General features: G+C 41.1%; 1 protein-coding gene across 1 annotated transcript; it reads left to right on the top strand.

Annotated features, from left to right (window-relative positions):
* The first annotated feature begins 14,237 nt into the window (after positions 1 to 14,237).
* fus (FUS RNA binding protein) lies at positions 14,238 to 26,059 on the top strand. The gene is made up of 15 exons (XM_008115423.3): positions 14,238 to 14,372; positions 17,261 to 17,285; positions 18,130 to 18,284; positions 18,422 to 18,563; positions 18,875 to 19,065; positions 19,306 to 19,513; positions 21,151 to 21,188; positions 22,618 to 22,650; positions 22,984 to 23,090; positions 23,442 to 23,571; positions 23,768 to 23,878; positions 24,432 to 24,570; positions 24,659 to 24,753; positions 24,986 to 25,133; positions 25,768 to 26,059. Exons 1-15 carry the CDS (start codon positions 14,360 to 14,362, stop codon positions 25,805 to 25,807), a joined length of 1,575 nt encoding a protein of 524 aa, XP_008113630.1. The 5' UTR covers positions 14,238 to 14,359; the 3' UTR covers positions 25,808 to 26,059.
* The last annotated feature ends 748 nt before the right edge of the window (positions 26,060 to 26,807 follow it).

Genomic DNA, 26,807 nt, shown 5'->3' on the forward strand with positions numbered 1-26,807 from the left:
GTTGATTTGATAATAGTACCGATCAACTTCAAGGTCATATGGGTCTTGGTGAACATCAGTCACTGACTTGGATGAAAACCCCATGGAACGACGGTTACCCTTCCGATGCCAAGCTTTACGGTTCTTTTTCAGTGGAGCTTTTGTAAATTTCTTGGCTGAATCTTTTGGGGGAATACCAGGCAGCTCATTGGCTTCTGCATCCATGGATGAGCGATGATCCTGAGAACACAATAATTGTTCTGACTGCAACGAGGCAGCATCCATACTGTGGAATGAGCCAGAAACAGTTTTGGTTATCAAAAGCATGGACTGAATGGGGGTTTTTTTGCTTGTGATATACGTATTTGCAGACACCGGAGATGCTGGGTTTAAAGTGGTTTCTACCTTCAGCAATGGGCATGTGACTGCCATCACCTTATCACACGGGAACCTGAACTGAAACTAGGAAGGAAGTAAATATTTGACTTGGCAGTCAGTAATGAAAGAGTCAGGTCGTGCCTGTTCTACAGATAAGCTGCTATCTTACAACTTCTTTATGGGGGGCCATTAGGTCTTGGTCCATGGGGCCCTGGATTTAAGCCCTATATCAGAGCTTTCCAAACATTTCATGTTGGTGGCAACATATTTAGACATCTATCATTTTATGTCACAGTGATTCAGTTTTACTACCAAATCAGAGCTTAAGCCAACCTCTTATAAAAGATACAGTCTAATACATACATTGTAATACATTGCCCCCGGTAGTGCAATGGGTTAAACCAGTAGTTCTCAACCTGGGAACCCCAGAAGTTTTTGGCCTTCAACTCCTAGATATCTGCTAAATTGGCTGGGATTTCTGGGAGGTGTAGGCCAAAAACATCTGGGGGTCCCAGGTTGAGAACCACTAGGTTAAACCTTTGTGCTGGCATGACTGCTGACTGAAAGGTTGGCGGTTCGAATTTGAGGAGTGGGATGAGCTCCTGTCTGTCAGCTCTAGCTCCCCATGCTGGGACATGAGAGAAGCCTCCCACAGGATAGTAAAACATCAAACATCCGGGTGTCCCCTGGGCAACGTCATTAGAGAAGGCCAATTGTCTCACACCAGAAGCAGCTTGCAGTTTCTCAAGTCACTCCTGACACAGAAAAAAACTGTAACAACAAAATGCATGGGGAGACAGTATATTTCAGCAATATCATATATATGTGTGTGTGGGGAGGTATGTGTGTGTATAAAATATAACTTTATTCTTATATCCTACCCCATCTCCCTGAAGGGACTTGGGGTGGCTCACATGGGGACCAAGCCCAGAATACAATATAAAATGCAACAGCAAAATGCATTTAAAATATATAAACAACTAAAATCAAAAGGCATATAAAATACAATAAAAACATACTCATAACTAACCAATAGCCAGGCACAGTACATATATATATGTGTGTGTGTATGTGTGTGTGTGTGTGTGTGTGTGTGTGTGTGTGTGTATACAGTAGAGTCGCTTATCCAACGTTCTGGATTATCCAACACATTTTTGTAGTCAATGTTTTCAATACATTGTGATATTTTGGTGCTAAATTCGTAAATACAGTAATTACTATGCAGCATTACTGCATATTGAACTACTTTTTCTGTCAAATTTGTTGTATAACATGATGTTTTGGTGCTTAATTTGTAAAACCATAACCTAATTTGATGTTTAATAGGTTTCTCCTTAATCTCTCCTTATTATCCAACATATTCGCTTATCCAACGTTCTGCCGGCCCGTTTATGTTGGATAAGTGAGACTCTATATATATATATGATTGCTTATTATACATAGATTCAGAGGTGTCTTGTTACATCTGTGTGATATACTGTCCTACACACTATTGCAGACACACTATACAGAGTTTGGAAAGCTCTGGTCTTTAGGTACCGGTGAAAGGATTTATTTTAATTTCTTTTCAGGTTAACAGACTCACGGAGGAAATTGTTAAGATGGTGTCACTGCAAGAGGGGTTTAACTGCCATCGCTGTCCAGTGGGCTGTGCACTCCCTTTCCTTCTCTACATGGAAGCCATTTTACACATTGGTTGCATGGGGTGAGGGTAATTTTCATCCAGGAGAAATAGAAGAAAAAGTGAAGGAACAAAGAGAAGTAGGGGAGGGTTAGCAAATGAAGAGTGCGACAGATGTGTGTTGATTGACTTATGAAACAGCTAAATAATCTGGGCAGAAGATTTGTGATGACTCCATTTTGAATCATTTCTTTGTATACCAGGCATGGGCAAACTTGGGCCCTCCAGGTGTTTTGGACTTCAACTCCCACAATTCCTAACAGCCTACCGGCTGTTAGGAATTGTGGGAGTTGAAGTCCAAAACACCTGGAGGGCCCAAGTTGGCCCATGCCTTCCTTTGATGGCGAATAATGTCTGAAGTGACCAGGCTTCTTCTCAGCCACACTCAAATGGATGAAGCAACAAGCAGTGTGTGTTCATACTCAATAAAGACAATCTTTATTGTCACCACAACTTGTGATGTTGGCTGTTGTAAGATCTTACCAAGTCCTAGCAACCTCACCTCCTGATATATTAACATTTGTCTCATATTATCATCTGCCTGCGATATTACGGCACAGATCTGAGTCCTAGAATACAATTTCCCTCACGAAAAAATGGCCTCTCCTCAAGTCCCATCTGTTCTCTTCAGGCCTCAGACTCCTGAGGGATCCTTTCAAATTCGCTCACCTTGAGCCATTCCAAACAAATTAAAAGCTTGTAAATTAATGTTTCGCCTTGATCTTTTTTAAACCACTGAAGTCCATCTCAGTAAAATACATTCATTAAATGAATGTAGAAACTCCTCGACAGGTCCTTGCGATGTGCTTTGTTTCCAACTTATGGCGACCCTTAGGTTTTCTTGGCAAGATTTCCTCAGAGGGGATTTGTGTTTGCTTTCCTCTGAGGCTGAGAGTGTGTGACTGAACCAAAGTCAAACAGTGGGGATTCAATTTTAAAAGTCATAATAGCCCAATGCTCAAATGATCAACTCCCAGAAATTGCAGTTTGGAAAGAATAAGGGCCAATCTGTTTCTCCGCCATTTTGTTTCTCCGCCATTTTGTTTCTCCGCCATTCTTTCCCCTTTTCAGCCTCAGGGCCCTTCTACACAGCCCTATATTCCAGAATATCAAGGCAGAAAATCCCACAATATCTGCTTTGAGCTGGGTTATCTAAGTCCACGCTGCCATATATCCCAAAGCAGATAATGTGGGATTTCATTCAGCTGTGTGGAAGGGGACTCACTCTCTTTATTTACAGAAGTGTCATGGCTTCCTCATAAATAACTGGGAAAATTAAATTGAAATTAATCCAGTGCCTCACACACCTGGAGACAGAGAAACAGATAGCTACATTTACACTATAGAATGAATTCAGTTTGGTGCCAATTTAAGTGCCAAGGCTAACAAAGGATGGAAATTGTCATTTTAACATTGTCTTTTCCCTTTTGTGGAGATTGATTAAGTCAGGCATGGGCCAACTTGGGCCTTCCCTCCAGGTGTTTTGGACTCCAACTCCCACAATTCCTAACAGCCTACCGGCTGTTAGGAATTGTGGGAGTTGGAGTCCAAAACACCTGGAGGGAAGGCCCAAGTTGGCCCATGCCTGGACTAGGCCCATTACTGCCAAATCGTGATTAATTTTGGACTGTTGCCAAAATGTGGTCGATTTTGGTTATTTCCCTAAGCAACAGAATCAGACAGAAATGGAGGAGACTTTAGAGCCATGGTTCTCAACTTTCCTAATGCTGCGACTCTTTAATCCAGTTCCTCATGTTGTGGTGACCCCCCCAACCATAAAATTATTTTTGTTGCTACTTCATAACTATCATTTTGCTACTGTTATGAAATCGTAATGTAATGATCTAATATGCAGGATGTATTTTCTTTCACTGGACCAAATTTGGAATGAATTCTCGATATACCCAAATTTGAATACCGGTGGTGTTTGGGGAGGGACTGATTTTGTCATTTGGGAGTTGTAGTTGCTGGGATTTATAGTTCACCTACAATCAAAGAGCATTCTGAACTCCAACAATGGAATTGAACCAAACTTGGCACGCAAAACTATCATGGCCAACAGGAAATATTGGAAGGGTTTGCTGGACATTGACCATGAGTTTTGGAGTTGTAGTTCACCTACATCCAAAGAGCACTGTGGATTCAAACAATGATGGATCTGGACCACACTTGGCGTGAATCCTCAATATGCCCAAACGTGTACACTGGTGGATTTTGGGGAAAATAGACCTTGACATTTGGGAGTTGTAGTTGCTGGGATTTATAGTTCACCTACAATCAAAGAGCATTCTGAACCCCACCAACGATAGAATTGGGCCAAACTTCCCACACAGAACCCCCATGACGAATAGAAAATACTGGAGGGATTTGGGAGGAACTGACAATGATTTAGGGGAGATGTAGTTCAGCTACCTCCAGAGAGCACTGGAGAGTCTTTGGAGACCCCTCTAATACCCCCCTGGGGGTGCCGACCCCCAGGTTAAACCAAGCCCACAAACCGGATCAAGTATGGGCATTAATGTGGGGATGTGGGGCACTTACACGTGTTCACGTTGGGGAAGAAAAATAGTACTTTTCCCCACTTTGATGGGTGTCCTGCACCACTAACCCCAGGCAATTCTGAAGGGCTAATTGTATTACTGAACCTCCAACAGATTCTGGCCTGAATCAAGTAAGGGAACAACAACAACAACTCATTTCCTGCCACTCTTGATGGCTTGAGATGGAGTACAACAAAGCCAAAAATATATGGACATAGCATCTACAATAAGTAAATTACATAGATAAAACACACACAAAAAATAACGCACCAAACACAGATACAAAATTGACATATACCATAGTAGCTATAAAACCCATACTGTAGAAATTGATGCAGTTTGAGACCACTTCAACTGTTATGGCTCCATGCTATGGAATACTAGGATTTGCAGTTTTGTGAGGCACCAGCTCTCTTTGGCAGAGAAGGCTAAAGACCTTGTGAAGCTACAATTCCCATGGTCCAAATAGCATTATGCCATTGACAGCTAAAGCGCAGTCAAGCTGCATTAATTCTACAGTGTGGATGCACCTAAATGATCTCTTCTTTATTCATGCTCTTGAGAAAGCAGCACAAAGAAGCAATCATGAGAGAGTAAGAGAAACAGAAAGCAACTTCAGGGAGTACCGTATATATATCTCATGCCAAATGTGGAATCAAAATACATGAACAGCATTAATGGTTTTCCCCCTACATGAATTAGGAATGAAACCCAGAAACCTGACATCTTTTTCTCTTCCCCTTGGTCCTAAGTCTAAACCGGTTCCTAACCAGATACCCTTACGTACCTACATAAATGACCAGCATGAGGTGTTTCAAGATGCCATCCAATTGCCTCCATAGACTGAAAACAGTGCAAGTGGTGGGAAAGGAGGTGGGTTGCTAAAGACCCAGAACCCTTCATTATTATAACAATTAACATCCCCACCTGTTTCCAGGATAACTGAAACTCACCTGGGTATAAAGGTCCCATCCCTCAAGCAAAAACATCTGCTGGCTTAAGGTGTAATAGCGCCTAACAAATCCAGGTGCCCTTTGTCTAGGTGCAATGCATTCTCTGTAACAGGAGAACATTTCCACCTTTTGTTCTGCTGCAAACCACTTGTACACTAATTACGGTATTATTAGGGTTGCCATTTAGTCTTTTAAAAGAGTCTAATTTTAGCATGTATAATATACTTCTTGACTTTTTGTAATAGCTTAGAAAACAAAGTTCTGGTTGGTATATATTCGGTAATGATGAAGGGAATCGATTGTCGTCATAACTTTTTATACACTGCTACAGCTCTTGTCTCGGAAACTTCTATTTAATACAGGTTGAAATAGAATTCACCTTTTTTGTTATAGCCACACACTGCTGGCTCATGTTCACTTTACAATCAACAACAATCCCAAAGTCCTCTTCACATTTAGTAATGATACCTCCCCCCACCAATCATACATCTGTGCATTTGAGTTTTCTGGGGAGACATTTATAATTCTGCATTTGTCTCTATTAAATATCGTTTTAGTAATCTCTGCCCATTTTCTAGTTTATCTAGGTCCTTTTGAATTTTTTTCCCTATTTTCCAATGTGCTAGCCACCTCTCCCAGTTTGATAATGGATGATGCCTTCTAGAATCATAGAATCGTAGAGTTAGAAGAGACCTCACGGGCCATCCAGTCCAACCCCCTGCAAGAAGCTGGAAAATCTCATTCAAATCAGAGCAGTGGTTCCCAACCTTTGGGCCTCCAGGTGTTTTGAACTTCAACTCTCAGAAATCCCAGTCAGCTTACCAGCTGTTAGGAACTGGGGGAGCTGAAGTCCAAAACACCTGGAAGCCCAAAGGTTGGGAACCACTGTTCTAGAGTGTCCAAATGTCCCATATTTCCCAGGAATTCTATATCAGAACTACAGTATTTCATTGAATTTAAGGCATAATCGAATGTAAGGCACATCCCATATTTGAAGCTCCCATTTTTACAATACGGTAAATAATTGTAACTAAATATTTGGATTGATGAAATATAGTATTTTAAAATCCTCCCAGATGTTTGCTGACCTTATATAACTCCCATATATTTTAGTTGGCAATGCGAGGTCCAGATTTGCAGCCTCAGAGTCCAACGCCAAGCCCACCCTGCAGCCGACTCAGTTTTGATGTGAAAGAGAAAGTATTTTCTCTCTCCCAAATTCTTCTTCTCTTTCCCACTCGTCTTCCACTTCTTGGCACCGCATTTTGTTCCTATGTCCTCCTCCCCACATTCAATTTCCATTTTCCTTTTTTCTGGTCTCAGCATCCTTCATATCTCCCTTTAGCTGCCTTGGTCCTACTACAGCAGGCAGCCTGATCAGGTTTACTCAGACATAAATTCCCTCTGAATTCATTGCCATTCCTGAATACAAGTGCACAAGCATAAAAAGTGCTAAAAGATCAAGCAAAACTATCAATAATTTTTCCAAACTACGTTTTATTCTACATTGTGATCTGTATATTATATACATTGTCAGCAAATCATTTTGTTTTATATTATCGATTCCATGAACATTTGTTGGAGTGACACTGCACCACAAAAAATGCACAAACATCTCTCTGAAGTTCATAGGCAAAAGATGGTTACCCTAATTCCCTCCACCCCACCATCTAAGTCATTGACAAAAAGGTTGGAAAGTAATGATCCTCGAACAGAACCTGAGATACTCTATTTGAGGGCCAATTTTAAGAGGAGGGAGCCCTTGGTGACACAGCAGATAAACCGCTAACACTAACCATTGATGATGCCTGAGCCATTGATGATGTCTGAGCATGGTTTTCCAAACAATTGTAGATAGGGGTGTTGTATGGTTTCTGAGCTATATGGCTATGTTCTAGCAGCATTTTTTCCTGAAGTTTCACCTGCATCTGTGGCTGGCATCTGCCATAAAGCCTGGAAACCACATAACACCCCAGAGATTCCAGCAATGAAAACCTTCAACAATACAATTGTAGATACATTTGGCAATGTAAACCATCTATTCCGCAATCAGTTTGCTAATAAAATATTATGGGGGACCTGATTAAACACTGGACAAACAGAGGCCCCTGACTATGCAAAACAGAAGCACCAGTTAACACTGGCCAGATGAAACAGTGGCAGAGAATAAAGATTTCTTCACTATCATGGCATCTGCTTTTCAATAAGCTTTAGCTCATGGCGTCTTAAATAAATTTTTATTTGACCCTGGGTATATAGGTATAAAAAAATTGGTATGAAAACCAAACATCTACTGATAAATAGGCAGCATTTGCAATGCTTGCTACATAGGCTGATTTTTCTTTTAGTGGAGTACAACTGAGGCGTTTTCTGCAGAGTCCACTGTAAATACTGCACATTGTTGCTCACAGATATGTGTAAATGTATAGCGTCCAGAAACCTTTTACTGTTGCCAAGTTTTTTTACCCCAACATTGAGCTAAGAGGGGGCCCATTTTGGGGTCAGGACCTACAATTTAAGAAACAGTGCTCTAGCCCAAATTTAGACAGACTTGCTCCAAGTCTTCTCCCATCATTCCTCTAGTCTCTATTTTGCTAATTATATTGCCACTAGCTCCTCTGTGAACAAGAGTCCTTCTTTGGCTCAGCTTTGTTGAAGGCGACACTTTACTGATACATTGTTTTTGTCTTAATTCCTTTGACAATTTTGTTTCCCCCCGCCTGTTTCAGTCTCTTTGGTACACAACAAGATATATGAAACTCCCATATTAACATTGCTAAGGAAAAGGTTTTTTAAAAATGGTAAAAAACACGCTTCTCTACTTACATTCTTATTAGTAGCTCTGGCTCTGTTTTAAGTGGAGTTCTATAACGAGCAAATGAAAGAAGCGTGTATTTTACCTTTTTTAAAAAAAACTTTTCCTTAGCAATGTTAATATGGGAGTTTCATATATCTATTTTGTATGATATTTTTACTCCTTTATCTAGCATACTAAGCACAATAAAATTAAAACAGACACAACATCCGAGGAAGTGATAACAAAACAAGGGGAACAACCCGGGAGACCTTGTTGTGTACCAGTTCTTGGCGTTGTGAATCAAAAGAAGAATTTCTTTGAATATAGAAACTGTTATCTTGGAGACTGAATATCTTTATTACAATTGACATTGGCCCAAGATTCCATGCAACACCAGGACTTGGTTGTCTCTTTATGTGTGTTATTTACTCTTTATATAGTATACTTTGTTAGATTATGACATGGAAATTGTACCTTTGTTTATGATATCCTGAAAGCAATTTTGTTATATGCAATATAGTTTGAAGAGAATTACTCTAATATAGAGTTGTAGAAACCTGATTTGTATTACATTTCTTGGGATTTTTACAAGAGTGTATATCTATATATATAAAAGAGTGATGGCATCACGGCAGTGGACAAAACAACAAAAGTAAACACCCCACAACCTCGAAAATTGACAACACAACCCCTCATCCATGCCTCTAGGTTGATACAACAAAAAGAAAAGAAAAATAAAGTCCTAATTAGAGGGAGAGGAATAATTGTTTTTATCCAATTGCTGCCAGTTAGAAGGCTAAGCTCTGCCCACTTGGTCTTCTAGCAACCCACTCAGCCCAGGGGACCCTTTACCTTAACTACCACCAATTCCTCAATACTTTATTTCCCATACCACCATACTTCGCCACAGCCGGGCACAGCTAGTACACATATATTATTGTTCTGTATATCTGTAAATGCAAATTTAATGCTGATTCCAGATGACATTTTGCCTTATTTGTAACCCTCCTTGCTTTTTCAGTCCCTTATTCCAACTGTTTTCTTAGCACTGAAAATCTTCTAAAAGACCGAAGAGTAACTTTGATATCTTCTGACGGGAAATTTAAGTAGCCTTGTATCTTGACACACCTTCACTCTTCCTAATCTCACAGCCTGTGACAGTTCTGAGATGTGACAGTTTTCTTGGGCCAAGTGTTAACTGCCACTTCTCTTGTCTCCCAAACCTACTCTCCTCTTGCTGTGTTTGGTCATTATTAAACTAATATCTTTGTTCCAGTAATATTCAAATATCTATCATTCTTATCATGAATTCCTTCTCCAGGCAACCAACCTCTCTATGGATCATCCTTACTTCAGAATCCAATGATATAATTTTATGTTTCAGAACTCCCTCTTGTTCCTTCGTAGATGCCCTTCCAAGAAGTCATAGCCTTCTTCTGATTTTTTTTATGATTGCAGTCTCCATTCTTAGCCAAGGTATGGGAAATCTTGAATTATTTCAATGCCTTCATAATCCACTTTTAAATGATGGTATGTCACTGGAGATGCATTAAAACTGCAGAATGAATCCAGTTTGACAGAGTAAGTGCCATTGCTAAATATTATGGGATCCTGGGAGTTGTAGTTTGGTGATGTACCACCAGCACTCTTTAGCAGAGAAGGTAAAGGCCTCCTAAAACTACATGTCCCAGGATTCCATAGACTTTTAAAAAATTGTATCAGAAGCGAATTGTGGCAGGTCACTTCTGGTGTGAGAGAATCAGCTGTCTTCAAAGATATTGCCCAAGGGGCGCTTGGATGTATTACCATCCTGCGGTGGGCTTCTCTCATGTTTTCACATGGGAAGCTAGGGCTGACAGATGAGAGCTCACCCCATCTTGCAGAGTTGAACTGCCAACCTTCAAATCAGCAGTTTAGCTGGCACAAGGGTTTAACCCATTGCACCACTGCGGCACCTTTCCATAGACATCAGTTGGGCCTGGAACAGTTGGATAACAGGCAGATATCCACTGGTATCCTGGATTGAGACCTTTAAAGGCCCTAAATCAGGCACAGGCAAACTTGGGTGCTCCATGTATTTTGGACTTCAACTCCCACAATTCTTAACAGCCGGTAGGCTGTTAGGAATTGTGGGAGTTGAAGTCCAAAACACATGGAGCACCCAAGTTTGCCCATGTCTGCCCATAAACATTAAAATATTTGGTTATCTATCTATCTATTTCAAAACATAAACAAGAATGGGTTGCTTTGAGTTTTTCAGGCTGCATGGCCATGTTCCAGAAGCATTGTCTCTTGACGTTTTGCCCACATCTATGGCAGGCATCCTCAGAGGTTCTGTCCTGACATTTCGCCCACCTCTAAGGATGCCTGTCATAGATGTGGGTGAAATGTCAGGAGAGAATGTTTCTGGAACATGGCCATACATCCCGGAAAACTCAAAGCAACACAGTGATTCTGGCCATGAAAGCCTTTGACAATACATAAAGAAGAATGATCTGTAAAATCTCATTTAATTTTTTTGAAAGACAAAACAGTGAAATGGAAAATCATGTTTATGTTTGCATTTTCATTTTATTTATTTGAAAAGGTTTTTCTTATTTTTCAAATTATGAGAATCCCTTTATGGGGAACCTGGTTTGCAATTTTTCAGGGTAGGATCCATGGTTAATCCAGCAATGGGGAATACTGATGATGCTCCCTTCCCTCAATGCCCTAAGATCATACTTATTCTGCTTAAGGGTTAATTCAGCCCTATCTCATTCAATTTGGGGAACCCTGTCTGTCTCTTTCTGCCTGGAGGTCCTCAGTTGGAATAAACCATTGCAGAGTGCGGGGGTGTGAACGGGGGATAGTGTGAAGCACTGTGCATTTCCATCTATGAAGAATCCATGTTTTCATCTGGGCTACTGACCTACTTTCCACGATTGTTATGGCAACGGCCCAGGGAGACTTACGAACCGGCAGGAGGGGTCCCTCCAAACAGGATTGAACCAGTTTCAGACACAGCAGAAGCCTTGTTCTCCCTGGGAGAAACCATTTTACGGTGGTAGAAAGGAGGGGGAAATAAATCAGTTATAAGTTTAACATGTGCGCTATTAAATATAGCAACCCATATTTGGAATTGCAGAATCGACTAAACGTTTGATTGAAATAGTGAACGCTTTGCTTTCTGATGATTCAATAGACACAAAATTGGTGTCATGCACAACATTATTTAAAAAATATTGTATACAATTGTTTTCAGGTTACTGTCTGGATGGGATATACGAAACATGCACGACTATGGTGCTTACAAATATGCAAATCCAAAAATCCAAAATACTCCTGGAGGGAATCTACACTATAGAGTTAATGCAGTTTGATACTACTTTAACTGCTATGGCTCAATGCTATGGAATCATGGGAGCTGTAGTTAGGTGAAGGTATTCTATTTGTAGGATCCCCCAATGGCACAGTGGATTAAACCACTGAGCTGCTGAACTTGCTGACCAAAAGGTCGGCTGTTCGAATCCTGGGAGTGGGGTGAGCTCCCAATGTTAGCCTCAGCTTCTGCCAATCTAGCATTTCAAAAACATGCAAATGTGAGTAGATCAATAGGTGCCGCTCCGGCGGGAAGGTAACGGTGCTCCATGCACTAATACCGGCCACATGACCTTGGAGGCACCTATGGACAACGCTGACTCTTTGGCTTAGAAATGGAGATGAGCACCAACCCCCAGAGTCGGACACGACTAACCTTCATGTCAGGGTAAAACTGTACCTTACCTTATTCTATTTGTACAACAAAAATGTGAAAGGAATAACAGCAGGAGGGGGAGTGAATTGAGATGATTTTCCAATAGAAAATCACACATTTTGGTTTACCGATTACTAGAGCAAAATAATTATTGTCTCTATTGCTTGAATTGAAAGTAGGATTTCTTTGGGGTAAGTTTCTGTGATATTACAGCAAGACCAACCATATATGAGAGAAAGAACGACGGAAAGGAGATGGAGACTCCTTCATACTTCTGTTTCATCAGGATTGCTTTGTTTTATTTTATTATTTGCCTGAAGGATGTTTAAGATTATGGACAGCTCTGCCTATGTTATTTGAGCGTTGAGAACTACGTTTAGATTTCATTCATAAAGGAAATCTAAGGTCCCATCTACATTTTCTCAGATCTTCAATGGTAAATTGGGAAGCATAGTCATACTAGTTGTGAGCCTAAAGAAACATGATCATGACAGGGCTATTGTGAGTCTTCCGGGCTGTTTGGCCCTGCTTTAGAAGCATTCTCTCCTGAGGTTTCGCCCACAACTATGGCAGGCATCCTCAGAGGTTGAGGGGTCTGTTGTAAACTAAGTAAGTGAGGCTTATACAGTATATCTGTGGAGTATCCAGGGTGAGGAAAAGAACTCTTGTCTGCTTGAGGTACTTGTGAATGTTGCAATTTGTCACTTTGATTAGCATTTTAATAATAACAATAATAATAATTTTTAAAAAACTTTATTTATACCCTGCTCCATCTCTCGAAGGACTCAGGGCGGCTTACACTGGGACAACCCCAAAACTGTATTACATCAATAAAAACAGTAACACAATAAAATCACAAAATAACAACACATCTTACAAAAGTTAATGGCCTACAGTTTCAAGGTCTGGCTGGTAGCTGCCTGGGGGCATCCTTTGTTGGGAGGTATTAGCTGGCCCTAATTGATTCTTGTCTGGATTTCCCCAGCTTTTTGAGTCTTGCTCTTTATTTACTGTTCTGATTTTAGAGGGTTTTTTAAAAAAAATACTGGTAGCCAGATTTTGTTCATTTTCATGTTTCCTCCTTTCTTTGAAATTGTCCACATGCTTGTAGATTTCTGTGGCTTCTCTGTGTAGCCTGGCATGTTGCAGACTATTTATGCAAAGCGTATATTAAACACAAATGAATTTTGCTTTTAGACGAGTCTCATTTCAAATATATCTCATAAAATCTTTCTATCTGGGAGTGAAAACTGAAATCTAAAATACTTCTGGTCCCAAGCATTTCATAAGGATTTTAACTTAATTTTAATTAATACCATTGATGTTTCTATTTTAATGTTCATATATTTTTGGATTGTAAATGGTGTTGAAATGTTTTGAATGTAAACCGATTTGAGTCTGGGTTGCTGTGAATTTTCCAGGCTGTATGGCCATGTTCCAGAAGCATTCTCTCCTGATGTTTCGCCCACATCTATGGCAGGCATCCTCAGGGGTTGGAAACTAGGCAAGTGGGGTTTACGTATCTGTGGAAAACCTAGGGTGGGGGAAAGAACTTTTGTTTGCCTGAGGCATGTGTGAATGTTGCAATTGGCCACCTTGATTAGCATTGAATAGTCTTGCAGCTTCAAAGCCTGGCTGTTTCCTGTCTGGGGGAAATCCTTTGTTAATTGGCCCTGATTGTTTCTTGTCTGGAATTCCCCTGTCTTCTGAGCGTGGGTTCTTTATTTACTCATTTTTGGAGGGAAAAAGCGGGGAACAAATAATAATAACGATACCAATAATACTATAGGGGTTGTTAAATTTATTATAATCTATTGACGAAAATGTCTCGTTTATCTTCAGAAGCATTTTCCCATTTCTTTTTGCTTCTTCCTTTCCTGTCCCCCCTTCCTTGCTAATTTGGTTGCTTCCAGCCTCCCTCTGTGATCTCATCCTAACCTCCGTTCTATGTGGACTGTTCCATTTCAGTGCGACGGGGGGGATTCGTATCTCATTACGCCAGACACCAGTTCCGTGAATTAACGTCGCCTGTTAATTATTAATTAAATAATTAATATTATCTTGGAAATATTTTTGGAGGAGAGCGTGGCGAGTAGTTCAGTTCAGTAGGGAGTTGAAACGATGTCTATTCTCGGCTCCCCTCCCGCAAACTAACATGGTTCGGCCCAAAGGCTGAATGGGCGGGGGAAGTATATAAGGCAAAGCGCGGGCTAGGAAAGCGCTCGAAGGCAAGGAGACGGGAAGCAAGGGTGCTTGTGACCGCTTTGGGAGGGAGACTTGAAGGGGTCTACAGCAATGGCGTCTAACGGTGAGGAACGGGAGACAAAGGGATTTAATATATTGGATTTTGTGGCCTGTGCATTGCTTACACTAGGCAAGGGCAAACTTGGGCCCTCCAGGTGTTTTGGACTTCAACTCCCACCATTCCTAACAGCCGGTAGGCTGTTAGGAATGGTGGGAGTTAAAGTCCAAAACACCTGGAGGGCCGAAGCTTGCCGTGCCTGATTTAGTGGATAGTATTACCTAGGAAGCCATTTTGTACCCCATTTGAATTGGGTGAATTCGTTTTACGGAGCGAAATGTCCCTTCAGTAGCGGCTTCATATGTCAATAGTATTGTGAGTGGGTTTATATAATAAGGGATAATATGCCGAGGCCCTGCTATAGACATTTGGCTGTCTATAAGGCGGAGATCTGAACTGCGCCATGAGCCGCCGCCATTTTGTGCCAGCGTGAGAACTAGGGCACGAGGAGGGGCAGTTCCGCTCTGGAAGGAGAGCGAGCGGGGGCTTGGGCTTTTATAGGGAGAGGGAGGAGACGGGGCTTTCCATGGGAACGCCGCAGGGGCATTGTTCGGCATCAGCGCATGCGCGGGAGGAATAGACAATGGAAAACTACTGGAAGTGTGTCGGCGTTGCAGCTGTTTAGCGGGGGGAGGAGTGGCGTGCGCATGCGCCGATGCAAAAAAGTTTGCGCCTGCGTATGAAAGGCTGCTTTTGTCGCAGTGTTACATCCGGGTCCTTGCTCTCCTCCCCATTCCTTTCGGATGTTATCAAAGCGGTTGAGTCATACTCGTCACTGCCCACGCGCACAACTGTCGTTTTTCTCTTCGGCGCATGCGCGAGATGTCCCATCGATTTCTCATTTAAAGCGCTGATGGCTCTGATTCCATCACAACTATTCTCTATTACCTCAGCAGCTTATTCCTCCCAGGAAATTGCCTGTGTGGGGCAAACCAGACTATAACTCTTGGGTCCCATGGGTGGGTTTGTTTCTTTTTCCAACATTTCCTGATCCATAATATAGTCTTTTCTCCAATGAAGGAGTTCCTAGAGCAGAAGGGGTCCCCAGATGTTTTTGGCCTTCAACTCCCAGAAATCCTAACAGCTGGTAAACTGGCTGGGATTTCTGGGAGTTGTAGGCCAAAAGCATCTGGGGACTCACAGGTTGAGAAGCACTGCCCTAGAGGAAGCTATCATTGTGATTTAAGGGGAAAGGTTCATTTTGCTTTCCTGTACAAAGGCAGTGTTTGGGTTTTGTAGAAATTGGATTAGAAGAATGTCCTCAGGGCTCTATGAATTTTAAAAATAATTTCCTACCCTCTATTTAGAATCATAAGAGTTGGAAGAGACCTCATGGGCCATCCAGTCCAACCTCCTGTCAAAAAGCAGGAAAATTGCATTCAAAGCACCCCGGACAGATGGCCATCCAGCTTCTGTTTAAAAGCCTTCAAAGAATGAGCCTCCGTCACACTCCAGGGAGTTCCATTGCTGAACCATCTCTCACTGTTAGGAAGTTCTTCCTAATGTTCAGGTGGAATCTCCTTTCCTGTAGTTTGAAGCCATTGTTCCGTATCTTAGTTTCCAGGGCAGCAGAAAACAAGCTTGCTCCCTCCTCCCTATGACTTCCTTTCTCATAATTATACATGGCCCTCATGCCTCCTCTCAGCCTTCTCTTCTGCAGGCTAAACATGCCCAGCTCTTGAAACTGCCCCTCATAGAACTTGTTCTCCAGATCCTTGATCATTTTAGTTGCCCTCCTCTGGACACATTCCAGCTTGTCCACATCTCCGTTTAATTGTGGTGCCCAGAATTGAACATAGCATTCCAGGTGTGGTCTGACCAAGGCAGAATAGAGGGGTAACATGACTTCCTTGGATCTAGTCACTGTATTCCTATTTATGCAGGCTATTGGCATTTTAGCCACCTTATCACATTATTGGCTCGTGTTTTACTTGTCCGTGTGTGTGTGTGTGTGTTTATTTATTATTTCTCACATTTATATTCTATTTTGGTAGAATTTTGTTACTTGTCCCAGAAACACAGAACAAATTATGTGGTGGAACAAGAGGGACTTGTGTAGGGAGGACTGTCGGCTTCTCATAGCTGTCTGGCCTCATCTACACTTCCCTATAATGTAACTTAATTGGTGTTGAACTGCATTGTGTGAGTCTACTCTATGCATACAATGCAATTTCAAGCTGCATTATGTGGCAGTGCTGATGGGACCTCTGTTCCTTCCCACAGTTAGTGCCCCATTAGTTTTTCTGAAATAGAAATAATATGTGCATTTTTATGTGAAAGAAGCATACAAAAGTGTTGGAAACAGCATGTGGAAGATGGCCAGCATGCTACACTTAAATCTTGGTATATGTTATATTTACCTGTCTGTGTTTCCAAGGCAAATGGTAATCAAATGGACCCCAGCCGGTGTCTTATATAAAAGAACACTATTTGTAGTTGTGCCTCATGTCAGAGATGGAAAATACTATGTTCTTTGCCTAAGCAAAGTGAATACACTACATGAGTGTATGGCATCTGAGATACCTTTCTTGAACAAGGAGAAATAAAATGGGGAAGGATTATCCCAAAGGGGAAGTGATAGGTGAGTGTTTCTAGAGAGGAAAAGAATAGACAGAATTGGCACAGAAGGAGATGGCAAGGTAGAATTACACACAATTTTGAAGATCTTAGTAGAATTCCAAGTCAAGTGAAAAACTGAAGTAATTATCGCTGTGAGCTAGATAAGGGGTGCGACTTCTAGAAGGTTCTGAATGATGGCTCTGTGCAGGCTCAGAATTCAGTTTTGTGAGGCACAGAAATCAGTCATAATGGATGAGTGCTTTTTCCTATACTTTTTTAAAAGTTGGACGTTCCTTTGTTAAGCGGTTCTAATGCCATTTTTTTTTCTTTTACAGATTATAGTCAGTCAGCAACACAGAGGTAAATAACCTTCAAATACTCGTTTTTCAAGCACTTTCACATGCTTTCTCTTTATGAAACTAGTATTACCCACATGTGAACAAAGATTTAATTGTTTATGTAAATTTTAAAGAGATACACTCTTACATTTTGTAAAAAAAATCAAGTGGATGTGGGATATTCCCAGCATCTGCCAGATTTAGCCCTGTGTTTTGATTACTCCTAGAAAACATGTAAAATTTTCTAGCAACAGTAGTGCCAATAATTTCTGGAAATTGGAATGAATTGCTTAAAATGTAACATTTATTATTTATTCATTTATTATTATTTTTGTTACAAACCTTTTTGAAATACAGTACAAAATTCTGAATGTATAAAATGTATCAAATTATGATATTCGGAACAAATTATTAGCTGTTAGAAATACACTCCAGTTAAACACACTCATGCGGGGACATGAGAGAAGCCTCCCACAAGGATGGTAAAAACATCAAAACATCCGGGCGTCCCCTGGGCAACGTCCTTTCAGATGACCAATTCTCTCACTCCAGAAGCAACTCCAGTTGCTCCTGACACGAAAAAAAAAACACACTCATGTTTCTGTTTGTTCTGGATCATATCCAAACTCTAATAGGACTTGCACAAACAACAACCAGAGCACTCCTTGAATCAAATCTGCAGTTACTGAAACTTAGTAGCTGTGAAAGGACTAGTTTCAACAACCACTGAGAGAAATATAAACAGAGTTCCCTATGTATGCAAGTTATAAGAAAGAGAGTAACCGTTGCAGGAAGCAGTTTGACTGGTTTTAAGTTACTGTAGACACAAGTTCTCCTTTGCTTAATTTTTCTTTCTTTTTCCTTAGTTATGGGGCCTACCCAACTCCACCCACACAGGGTTATTCTCAGCAGACTAGTCAGCCGTATGGGCAGCAGAGCTATGGTGGATATGGACAGTCAGCAGATACTTCAGGATACAGCCAAAGTAGTTACAGCTCTTCTTATGGACAGACTCAAAACTGTAAGTCTTACCAGTTCTGTGTATTTTTCTTGCATATTGTAAGATAATCATAATTTTACAAATCTCTGATAACTTTCTCTGTGATAAGTTGCAACTGATTTTAGATTGAATGATAATACATTTTGTTTTTCAAACAGCTGGCTATGGCACTCAGTCCACACCACAGGCCTATGGCTCATCAGCAGGATATGGCAGCAGCCAAACTTCTCAGACATCCTATGGACAGCAGTCATCATATCCCAGCTACTCCCAGCAGCCAGCCAGTTCCACTACTGGAAGGTATTTTCTAAATTTGTCATTTATAGCACTAGCACCCCCAAAAAAGTGAATGTGGTGTCACCTCTTCTCATATAGGTGGGGAATCATGGATTTGGGCTGTGTCTGTTTATGGCAGGCATCTTTTTGTGCTTTCTCTGATGCAACCAGTTGTGGAAATCAAGTCGTATTGTACTCCTTGTGTTTGTGAATTGCAGTGGAATTGTTCAGTTTAACTTCTGAATAGAATCCAGAGCTCCATCTTTGTAGGGCCAGAGAAGTATGTCACTTTTTGTGTATCTTGAAATCTTGCTGTCTCCTTTTTGAAATTGTAGTTATGGCACCAGCTCTCAAACCTCCAGCTATGGGCAACCCCAGAGTGGAGGTTATGGCCAGCAATCAAGCTATGGCAGCCAGCAGCAGAGCTCCTATGGGCAGCAGCCTTCCTACAACCCACCTCAGAGCTATGGCCAGCAAAGTCAGTATGGCAGTGGCAGTAGCAGTGGAGGAGGCAGCGGTAGTGGATGTGAGTACTTTTTCCTCCTTCTAACTCATTTTCTTTAAAGCTATACATAAAACTAGATGAACAAAATTTGGTGCAGTGCAGTCTGCAGAAGCCCACTACTGCCACCTAGAGGAAGCCAGAGCAATTACTGATTTTGGTTTCCTCTATAAATTGCCAAGCCTTTTTCTTTAAAAACAAATAGACTAACAAAGCCTCATAGCTTGATCTTAATATCTCGATTATTTTTCTTTTCCTCTTCAGCTGGTGGCTATGGCCAGGATCAGTCCTCTATGAGTGGAAGTGGTAGTGGAGGAGGCTATGGCAGTCAGGATCAAGGTGGATATGGGGGTCAGCCAGACCGCAACCGCGGTAGAGGCAGTGGAGGAGGCGGTGGCGGTGGATATGGTAGAGGAGGCTTCGACCGGAGTGGTGGTAGAGGCGGCAACAGAGGTGGCCGTGGAGGCATGGGGTAGGTGTCCAGTCAATTGTTGTGGGAGAGGGAGTGGGTTTTGCAATTAGTAATTCACTTTTTACTTGCTATTAAAAAGCCAACCTCTTCTGGGGGGGTGCAATGTACAAATGATTGAAATCCATGTAGTGTTTTTTGTAAACAAGTGTGGGATGCCACTATGTATACTATAGATATCAGAATGCTTTTTTTTACTGGGATGGATTTTTAATGGACGTCAAAGTTTTGTGCTCCTTGTCTGCATGTGAGAGACCAAAAACCCTACTTTCTGACAACCAGTCATTACAGTAACTGGCCTGTGCATGGGAGGAAGACATGGTATTTTCATCTCATATTTCTACTTGCATCTGTATACAACCTGCAATGTGTACATGATACGGACTTAAGTACTGTTCTCAAAGGTGAATTATGGTCCTCTTTGAGCCAAGTTACAGATATATACCAATATATACAACAACATCTGTACCTTTTTGTAAAAAGAGATTGATGTCCATACAATAGGAGTGTTCTTCAACTCTACCCCAGTGTCAACCTGATGATGCACTGAGGGAACTTGGTGTATATGTTGATAGCAAATATAATTCTTGGTTATAAAAATCTCTTCAGAAAGAGATGCTTTTATGGAGGTTGCAAGCCAGCTTTCCTTGGGGTTATAATGTTGTGGTCTAGCCATATAATGAGTGCCAATATAGGCTCAAAGAATGTGTCCTGGTTTTCCCACATGGTGGCTGGACTACTTGTACTTGTGGTTTATGGTGTGGCAAAACAGAATCCTCCACTACTGGGTGTGTGTACTGCCTCCTTTTTGTGGGGGAGTAATTAAAGTCTGGTGATCAAGAGGCAATGGTTGCTAGGCAGCATTGACTATGTGGGCTCCCAATAGGTGGGAGATAGGAGATAATAGAGGTGAGTATAGGCAGCGGGGACAACTGAAGGGTGGTTTGCATATGAAAAATTGTTGATCTGTTGACAATACCTGCTCTGTTAACAAATTCTGCATTTTGTGTGCCACAGGTGTGAAAGTCAATGAACTTTAATCAAATCTCCACCTTCCACATGTTAGTTAAGGGTCTGAGGAAGGGAGAGAGATCTTACGGGCAGGCAGATATGCAGTCTTAAAAGCTGAAATAAATTACTATTATGAGTGCACAATATGAGGGAATGGGTTCTTACATACTTTCAAAGCAGATATCTGCATTAGGGTTGTGAAACAAAGAAAAAGTTTTGTAAAAGCACAAGCCAAGCTTGAGAAGGGTGAACTGGAAATACAGAGTGCACGGTATGCAATATTTTAAAAAACAAGCTTGGTTCAGCAGTCATGCCAAGAATAGGACGGCTACAAGGAAAACAACATGGTCTCAAAAGCTGCATCACGACGCTTCATGTTACGGTTCAAGATTGGAAGCAAGAATGACTAAACACTAGAGCTGTTTCACTTTCAAACCTTCTCGAGGGTGTAATGATACATTTTTTAAAATGCTGAGGGCAAGGAAAAGGTGGAGCAGGTTGTATTAGATCTTCAAGAAGAACCAAACATAAGTGTTGGCCAGCATCTTAACGGAAATGGTGTAGTTACTAGCAACAAACCTTTTTAGCCATGGAAAAAAGCATCATTATCTTCTAACTTATCTCCTCAGCGGTGGTGAGCGAGGTGGTGGCTTCAATAAATTTGGTGGTAAGTCCAAAGAGTTCAAAAACTTGAACCACAAAAGTGTATTTCTATATATTTTTCAGAGACTCTGTTTGTATGCCAAAAATTTTTGAAAAGCCACCGTTTATCAGATAAAAACCTATGGGAGCACCCCCTGTTGTGGCACATATGCCAAAATGGTTGGTTGTATCTATGGTGTTGATTTCCACGTTATGGGGCTTTCTACTCAGCCAAGTTCTTGTACCAATACAGTACATTTTGGTTGTATGTCTTGCAACAAGATGGGAGAAAACAAACCCTGAGACTTGTGTTGTATTGAAAATACATGAGGAAAAAATTACCTTGTAAGTGTTGGGTTAGTGTGTTGTCCCTTAAAAACACACGTGTGAATGTTGGGTTAAAATGTGCTAATGGAAGTGCATGCATTCTTGAGGAAACATGGTAAAACAATGGTTTATAAGTACCTTGTTTAAAATGTTACTGGTACAGGGAATATGGAGGAACCACTCCCTTCAAACTTGGAAGTGCAATTTTGTCTGTATGAAACTCTTAAGAGCTCTTTGACTAATAAGTGGTTTCATGGGCTTCAGTTTGAGAGTTGGTTTTAATCTGTGAAGTTTCATAAAAGGTCTTTTTATTTTTGGACTTCAATGTACCAAACCAAAATTGGTTTTCAGGAAAGTTCCCATAGGGTTTGCTGAAAAGGGCTTGGCATGAACATTTTATAAAGCGCTCTATATGTAGGATTGTCATTGCATTTGAGACCAGTGTTGGGCATAAGCTTTCAAAAATGACTAGGTGCAATAAATGGTGTCAAAATAAGAAAAAATATATAGAACGTTAATGACAAAATGGTTGGTGCAAGTAAATAACCTGATGGTTTACAAAAAAATAACACAAAAGCTCTCATTTTCAAGGGCTTATTATAAATGTGTTCTGTGATGTAAGGTGATTTCTTTTCTATGCATAAAGTTTCAATAAGTGTCTTATATCATGAAATACATAAGGTAGTCTGCAATGTGCTGCTACAGACTTCCGTGTGTTGGAGATTTAGACTGATGAAGGGTCAGTAAAAGACTCTGGGTAGCAGTGGCTGATGTATGGTATAAAAGATATGTCAACACAGATGTTTCAAAGTTGTTTGTCCAACGGTGCTTTCAGTGTGTGTCTGGAGGCCATGCTCCTCCCTGAAAAGCTGCAAAAAATCAGTATTTTCTGGAAGAAAGAATGGTAACTGGTTTTGTAATAAGCTATCTTGTCACTAGGACATGGACCACTTCTGAATGACAGGAGTGTTTTTCTTGCACTTAAAAGTAAGCTTGGGCTGCATATGTTCCAACACTGGCCTGTTACTGATGTGTTCGTGATGGTGGTGCTGATGTAAGAAAAAACACTTTGGTCATTATTGCCCACTAACGGGAGTCTCTCCTTCCTTGTTTTCATGTACAAAAAGGACCCCGGGACCAAGGATCACGCCATGATTCTGGTAAATATCTGTTTGATTAGTTCTGCATATTGAGATATGGTTCCAACACATAGGTTCCTCAGTGCACAAATTTTCTACCTTGAATCCCAAGATCTGTAGTGTCCCCAGATGTCACTATAGTAATGTACCCTGGGAGCAACAAATAGGAGCTTTAGTGTATCAAAAATGTGTCTCATTGATTAAACAATATAAATTTTGAATTAAGTATAAAGTCAAAAGTAAAAGATGACACTCAGAACTGGACGTATGAAACAGTGCAGGAAGATCTCTGTTGTGAAGCAGAAACCAGAAACAGATTAGTGGGGGACTTAACATTTTCTTTTATTTTTGCAGCTGAACAAGATAATTCTGACAACAACACCATCTTTGTTCAAGGACTTGGTGAAAATGTAACTATTGAGTCAGTAGCAGACTACTTCAAGCAGATTGGAATAATCAAGGTAAAGTTGGTGTCCATTGTGCCTATGAGAGGATCCCATGTTCCAGAAAGCTATGTTTAACAATCTTATGCTCCTTTTGCTCTAAAAGTATGTGGTATGTTGGTGGGTATTATGGGATAGAATGATCACTTGAGAAATCCTGGAATGGGGATTATGGCTTCGATCTTAGCAGCAACAATCTGAATGTAATGATAAAATCTTCAAGAGTTACACTTTGGGTGAAAAAGCTAATCACAGTTTTCCATGGTGTTTCTCATTCATCATTGTCAAAGCGGCTGTTCACAGCATACACCATGTATAAATAATAGAATAGACTTGACCAAAGACTGATTGACTGTGGCATTTTTACAGACAAACAAGAAAACTGGACAGCCCATGATTAATCTATACACAGACCGTGAAACGGGAAAATTGAAAGGCGAGGCTACTGTGTCTTTTGATGACCCTCCATCTGCAAAGGCTGCAATTGATTGGTTTGATGGTACGCATGTTTTGTCTCCTGAAATTCCTTTTGGGAATCTTTGCAATCTCTTATATGTCTTGTATTTGAATGGTAAAGAATTTTTTGAAGTGTTGGAAAAGAATGGGAAATGCAATAGAAAGAGGTTGCAAAGGAAGAAAGCATTCGTGTTTTGTTTTCCTATTGGATTAATAAATTCATCCCACTCTCTCCCTAGGTAAAGAGTTCTCAGGCAACCCCATCAAAGTTTCATTTGCTACGCGGAGGGCAGATTTCAACCGAGGTGGTGGCAATGGCCGTGGAGGAAGAGGCCGTGGTGGTAGAGGAGGTATGAATCAGTTCTTTCTTTTGAAATTGAATAGTACTGCATCATATAGTAGAATATGGTACTGTTGCCATTAATGTGAAGCATTTCAGAAAAAGAGATGGAATATGTCTGCATTAGAGTTGGACAAAAGACTGCATATGGACCCGAAGGAGTCAAAAATACTTTTTAAAAAATGGTTTTTGCTTCAGAATGCTCCCAAATATATAGGTGGGGATTGAAGAGTATATTCCCACCACACTTGGTGTTCTCTTCTATCATGAAATAGTCCAAAATATTCACAAGGGAGCTGCCACACTTTTCCGCTGCATTCTTCGGATCTCTTAAGTCACTTCAAATGCAAGGGAGTTTTTTGGAAGACCCAAAACCTGGTGAAAATGGTCCCATATCCCCTAGAGATAGTTTTCCCTCTAATCTTCCACATTTGCCTAGTCCAAATAAGCAGTAACAACAAAGCCAGTGTGAGAGAGTATGTGTGCCCACATGAGACATCAACCAGAAAGTGTTTTCAGAAAACCACTTCCACTAACTGCCCCTGCCTTCCTTTTTTCTCCAGGACCCATGGGCCGTGGGGGATTTGGTGGTGGTGGTGGCGGCGGTGGCAGCAACAGTGGCTCTGGCGGAGGCAGCAGGGGAGGCTTCCCCAGTGGGGGAGGTGGCCAGCAACGTGCAGGAGACTGGAAGTGCCCCAACCCGTAAGTAGCAAATTTAGTGATTTGAGTGGTAAGGTGGAAAAAGGAGGACTTAATGACTACAGTAACATGATTTGTATTTCTCTTGTAGAACATGTGAAAACATGAATTTCTCATGGCGTAATGAATGCAATCAGTGTAAAGCCCCCAAACCAGATGGCCCTGGAGGAGGGGGACCACACATGGGTGAGTAGAAGAAAGCTGGTGTTTGGTTTGTTAAAAGGAATATAAGTTAACATTTACTCAAGCTAATTTTCTTGACTGCCTGTAGGGAAGGAAAGGAAATGCATTCTCTTAGTCTCATTCTCTTTTTCTTTGCATTGTTACATACCTTGAAATGCAGTCATCTGAATGTATGAAGTAACCATTAGTGTTTTGGAAAGGAAGCCTATTCTTACAACCTGCTCTATTTTGCTAGGAGGTGGATTTGGTGAAGAACGACGTGGAGGCCGGGGAGGCTTTGACCGAGGTGGATTCCGGGGAGGGAGAGGGGGTGACCGAGGTGGCTTCCGAGGCGGAAGAGGTGGAGATCGGGGCAACTTCGGACCAGGAAAAATGGATTCCCGGTAAATACTGTTGAACTAGCAGAATGCTGTAAAAACCAGGGACTTGGGAACCAACTTGCTTCTTTCATTTTTTTTTAAATTTTACATTTAAGCAAGCATTCAGGTCTAAACTTTTAAAAGCATGAAAACATTTCCAAATATGACAAAGTAAAACAATACCGCACACACAGAGATACCCTGCCCATAAAAGAAATAGCTTCCCCAACCATAAGGAGGACCAGAATCTCACTATAAAATAGTGTGCCCCCAAAGGATACTACAATTGAAAGTGGCTAAGAGGCCCAGCTTCAGAACCAACACAACATGTGCCCCTTGTCCAGTTCTTGGCCTAGGTCATTCACCAAAGCCAGACCTGAAATACACATTGAAACTGATTCAGATACTCCGTTTCGTTCAGTAACGTATGGAGCTGGGAAGCGGTCACATGGACTAGAACCTTTAAGGGGGAAAAAACATTGAAGACTGACCAATATTGTGTAGAGGGATTCAGGGATGTTTTTTCTCTCTAATAGGCCTTGCCAGGGAAAGTGATCTTATTTTCCAAGGGGGAAATAAGTTTACATCCTCTTCTGTTGTCACCCCACGGTAGGTGCTGCAACTGAACACATGCCAAGCTTTTGTTTTCTCTTTGCAGAGGCGACCACAGACAGGACCGCCGTGAGAGACCCTATTGAGCCTGTACAGGATCCCAGACCATGTGAATTTATAAACTTTTTTTTATTTTGTATGATCTCTGGCTATGTTGCAAATTGTGTGTCCTTTGTTGGTTTGTGTACAAACTTTGTATTCCCTTCTATTAATTTTTGTTGACTGTACCTTGAAATCTGATACAGTTAAAAACAAAAAAAGTTTTAGTCATGTATGTATGAACGGCGGGGTGGGATAGGAGGCTTGAATAATAAAGATATTTCAGTTAATTCTGAGAAGAGCGCCGCCTTTGGTCTTTTTATCATAGAAATCTAGAAGCATCAAGACTATCTAAAAGCAGTGTGAGCATCATTTTTAATTTGTATTTATATCGCATTCTAAATGCATGACAGTTGAAGACCAATTTTATAGAGACCAGTGTATCTCAAGGAACCATATGATGTTGATGGCCCTCTTTGAGGATGCTGTTGGAGGAGCCATGACATTAAAACCTCCATGTTGCTCAATCCATCAACCTGGAGACCTATTCTGACCAACTCAGTTACATGGTTTGAAGACAGCAGTTTCTCCTATGAACATTACTATATTAATTAAGCATAGCTGCTGGTAACGCAGTGCAACACCCAAGTCTTGTGTTCTGTTGCTTGGAAGCAAAATCAGTGATATATCTCTAACATTCTTGCTGCAGTTTATTTCAAAGTCCATAAGGGATATACATTTTTTCCAGTGCTGCCTAACTAATTAGTGGACTTGAAGTTTTGCGCCTTTGTAAATCCAAAAAGAATAAGCATTCAGACTTAAAGCCAGACTGAAGTTTCATGTCTAAAGGAAGATCCCTCTTGAGGCTGTTTTGGGCTGGGGGTAGGTACCACACAGTCACAAAAATAAATAGCTGATTGTGCCTATCGCCAAACAAAGAAATCACAAATAACAGTTTTCCTGTCAAGTGTGAGGTTGTTCCTTTTCCCGAACACTGCCCCCAGTGTAAGGACCACTTTATGTCCTACTGTTGACCACAAAGTAGAA

Source organism: Anolis carolinensis, chromosome 6 (genome assembly GCF_035594765.1).
Source record: "Anolis carolinensis isolate JA03-04 chromosome 6, rAnoCar3.1.pri, whole genome shotgun sequence".
NCBI classification, from domain to species: Eukaryota; Metazoa; Chordata; class Lepidosauria; order Squamata; family Dactyloidae; genus Anolis; species Anolis carolinensis.

Coding starts and splice junctions, on each gene's coding strand:
- fus (XM_008115423.3), top strand. Junction 23,091..23,441: donor AGCAGATTGGAATAATCAAG/GTAAAGTTGGTG, acceptor GCATTTTTACAG/ACAAACAAGAAAACTGGACA. Junction 24,754..24,985: donor AGGAGGGGGACCACACATGG/GTGAGTAGAAGA, acceptor CTATTTTGCTAG/GAGGTGGATTTGGTGAAGAA.